Source organism: Suricata suricatta, chromosome 16, assembly GCF_006229205.1.
Source record: "Suricata suricatta isolate VVHF042 chromosome 16, meerkat_22Aug2017_6uvM2_HiC, whole genome shotgun sequence".
Taxonomy (NCBI): domain Eukaryota; kingdom Metazoa; phylum Chordata; class Mammalia; order Carnivora; family Herpestidae; genus Suricata; species Suricata suricatta.
The window spans coordinates 56036759-56040113 of record NC_043715.1 but is presented as its reverse complement, the minus strand read 5'-3'; the positions used below and the strand labels follow the sequence as shown (position 1 = coordinate 56040113).

Here is a 3355-nt window from a genome sequence, read left to right as displayed (position 1 = left end):
GCTATGAACATTGGGGTACATGTGCTCCTATACATCAGCACTTCTGTATCCCTTGGGTAAATCCCTAGCAGTGCTAGAAATGGGCAGAAGACCTGAACAGACACTTCTCCAAAGAGGACATCCAGATGGCCAACAGCCACATGAAACGATGCTCAGTGTCACTCATCATCAGGGAAACACAAATCAAAACCACACTGAGATACCGCCTCACACCAGTCAGAGTGGCTAAAATGAACAAATCAAGAGACTACAGATGCTGGCGAGGGTGTGGAGAGACGGGCACCCTCCTACACTGTTGGTGGGAATGTAAACTGGTGCAGCCGCTCTGGAAAACAGTGTGAAGTCTCCTCAAAAAACTATCGATAGAACTCCCCTATGACTCACCCCTCCTCTTGAAAGGTGATACATGGAGGTTGCTGGGACACCCCTTTCTTTCTGGCCACTTCTTCCCGGTCTCCTTTTAACTGCTGGTTGTCCCTGTCTCACAATGGTAGTGCTGCCAGGGACAGTTGTATGGTTTGTGACCTGCACAATAGTGATTGTGGGATTTGAGTCCCTACTGGTGGGTCTCTTATTGACACCGAGGCACCCGACTGAATGGTCTGTCCATGGCCAGGGACCCTCGGCCTGACTTTTCCTCTTTCTCTCTTTTCCCTGGTTGTGTAGATTTAGATGCAGTGGAACTATGTGACAATACGCCTTGGATGTCATGCCTGACATGTGGCTCCCAGTCCTGCAGGAAGCTCCCCCAGCCCCCTTGTTGACCTCAGCGTGAGACAGCTCTGTATTTTATGTGGCTGCATGAATCTAGCCCCAGGCACTGCTGGACCATTGCTGTGCTCATAATTCCACAATTATTTCCAGCCATGACCTCATGCCTGAGCCCCAGCCTCACACACCCACCCACCCGTGCGGGAGCCATCTCGTAACTTGCCCATCCTGCGGGCACTTCAGCGTCCCCTGGAGTGGACCCTCAGTCTCCCCGCCTGCTCACTACCTCCCCAAATCCAGGAGTCTGTCCCGTCTAGAGACATGTTGTTCATCACAGCTGGGAGGGGGCTGCTGATGGCCTCCGGGGGCTGGGGTGCTGCTGGAGGCCCCCGAGAGACAGGGCGGCCCCCAGAGCACAGACGGACTGGGTGGAGGAACAGTCACAGCAGAAGCGTGCTCTTCCCTTGCCTCTCTGCCGCTGACACCACCAAAAATTACTCCTTCCTCGTTGGTGGCCAGTTCCCAACCCGATGACCACAGACCCCTTGAGGGCAGGGCCCTGGTCTGTCCTCTTCTTGGCCCCCTGGCAAGGACCCTGTCTCTGTCTGTCTGTCCATCTCTCAATGCATACTTTTATGCATGTATCCACTTATCGTGTGCGGGTCTAGAGTGAAGCGGATGCATCAAATCCTACATGAATGTCCTTCAAGACTCTGAGTTTCCCCCCACATCAGTTCATTTGTTTATTCAGTGAGTCGGCAAATCTTTATTAGGAATCTCTGGCCAGATTAATCTGAGTGATAGAAACGTGAGTGCGAAAGTACCCGAGTCAGGGATTCACGCGATCCGATTTATGTTTTCTTTAAAATTTTTTATGTTTATTTATTTTGGAAAGAGAGAGAAAGACAGGGTGTGAGTGGGGGAGGGGCAGAGAAAGAGGGAGCCACAGAATGTGAAGCAGGCTCCAGGCTCTGAGCTGTCAGCACAGAGCCTGATGCAGGGTGGAACTCATGAACCATGAGATCATGACCTGAGCTGAAGCCGACGCTCAACCAACTGAGCCACCCAGTGCCCCGATCCGATTTATGTTTTAAAAGTTGACTCTGGGCTGTGCATGGACAGGTAAATGAAAAAGGACAAAGTGAAGGAGGTCCCCCCTCCCCAATCTCGCAGCAGAACCCTGGCAGTGAGTCCCCAGGATGTGACTGGGCCCCAGGGGAACCATCAGGGGGCAGTGTGGCCACTCCTCCTTCCCTTGTGGGAGGGATTGTTGGACACAAAGGACAGACAAGTGGGAGGGGGCACTCAGGTGGGTCCTTGCTGCTCCTGGCACCCCAGACCCCCCACCTGTCCCATCCCTGACTCCCACCCCCCTGTCCTCCCGGCTGTGGCATCTGAAGACCCCCAGGATGTGACGTATGCCCAGCTGAAAAGCCTGAATCTTGAACAGGAGACGAGTGCACACCCTTCCTCCCAGGCAGGGGAGCCCCCCGCAGAGCCCAGCATGTATGCTGCCCTGGCTGTCCACTAGCCCTGGAAGGACCCACACTCCACACTCCAGGGACGGGCCACCGGGAGCCCCAGGACGCAGTGAGGCGGCCCCCGAGGACACTCAACTAATGTCCCCTGGGCCTGGGGATCCCTCATACGCAAGCAGGATATCCTGGAGCTTCAGAAGTCACCTAATTCTGCAGATGGAGATGAGCTCCATGTTTTTAGAACAAACGGAAAACACTAGCCTGATGCTCAAGAGAAGCACAAATGAAGAGAGGACCGCTTCTTCTCCTTTTTTCCCCACTCCAGTGATAATGCAAACATTCTACATCAATGCATAGTTTTACTTAAATGGTAATGTAAATGCTATCTGCCCAGATGAAATGGGGACAGTCAGTGCCTGAATGCAATTTCTGCGAAGAGAAGAGAGCCTGCAAATCGACAATCCAGGCAACATTCTATAGGAGATAGAAAAAGAATAGCAAATTCATCCCTTGGCAGGGGGTGAAAATCATATGACCTTATGTTGATCATAAAGAATTGAAAAGAGAAAGAGGACATCCAGATGGCCTACAGGCATATGAAACGATGCTCAACATCACTCATCATCAGGGAAACACAAATCAAAACCACACTGAGATACCACCTCACGCCAGCCAGAGTGGCTAAAATGAACAAATCAAGAGACTATACATGCTGGTGAGGGTGTGAAGAGATGGGCACCTTCCTGCACTGTTGGTGGGAATGTAAACTGGTGCAGCCGCTCTGGAAAACAGTGTGGAGGTTCCTCAAAAACTATCAGTAGAACTCCCCTAGGACTCAGCAATAGCACTGCTGGGGATTTACCCAAGGGATACAGAAGTGCTGATGCACAGGGGCACATGTACCCCAATGTTCATAGCAACACTGTCAACAATAGCCAAAACATGGAAAGAGCCTAAATGTCCATCACCTGATGAGTAGATCAAGAAGATGTGGTATATATACACAATGGAGTACTACATGGCAATGAGAAAGAATGAAATCTAGCCATTTGTAGGAAAGTGGATGGACCTCGAGGGTGTCATGCTAAGCGAAATAAGTCAGGCAGAGAAGGACAGATACCATATGTTTGCACTCATAGGTCTAACCGGAGACCAGGAGAAACCTA

General features: G+C 51.4%; 1 protein-coding gene across 9 annotated transcripts in view; it reads left to right on the top strand.

Annotated features, from left to right (window-relative positions):
- The window catches only part of LOC115280044 (leukocyte immunoglobulin-like receptor subfamily B member 3), a 9653-nt gene extending 6833 nt beyond the window's left edge, over positions 1-2820 (top strand). For 6 of the 9 annotated variants that reach the window (XM_029924679.1, XM_029924686.1, XM_029924683.1 and 3 more), the window contains one exon: positions 2095-2820. In XM_029924679.1, the coding sequence (XP_029780539.1) occupies positions 2095-2242 (148 nt within the window). In that variant the 3' untranslated portion in view covers positions 2243-2820. Of the gene's footprint in view, positions 1-666; positions 772-2094 lie in introns of those variants that run through there. The other 3 variants (XM_029924685.1, XM_029924682.1, XM_029924684.1) reach the window with 2 other exon arrangements.
- The last annotated feature ends 535 nt before the right edge of the window (positions 2821-3355 follow it).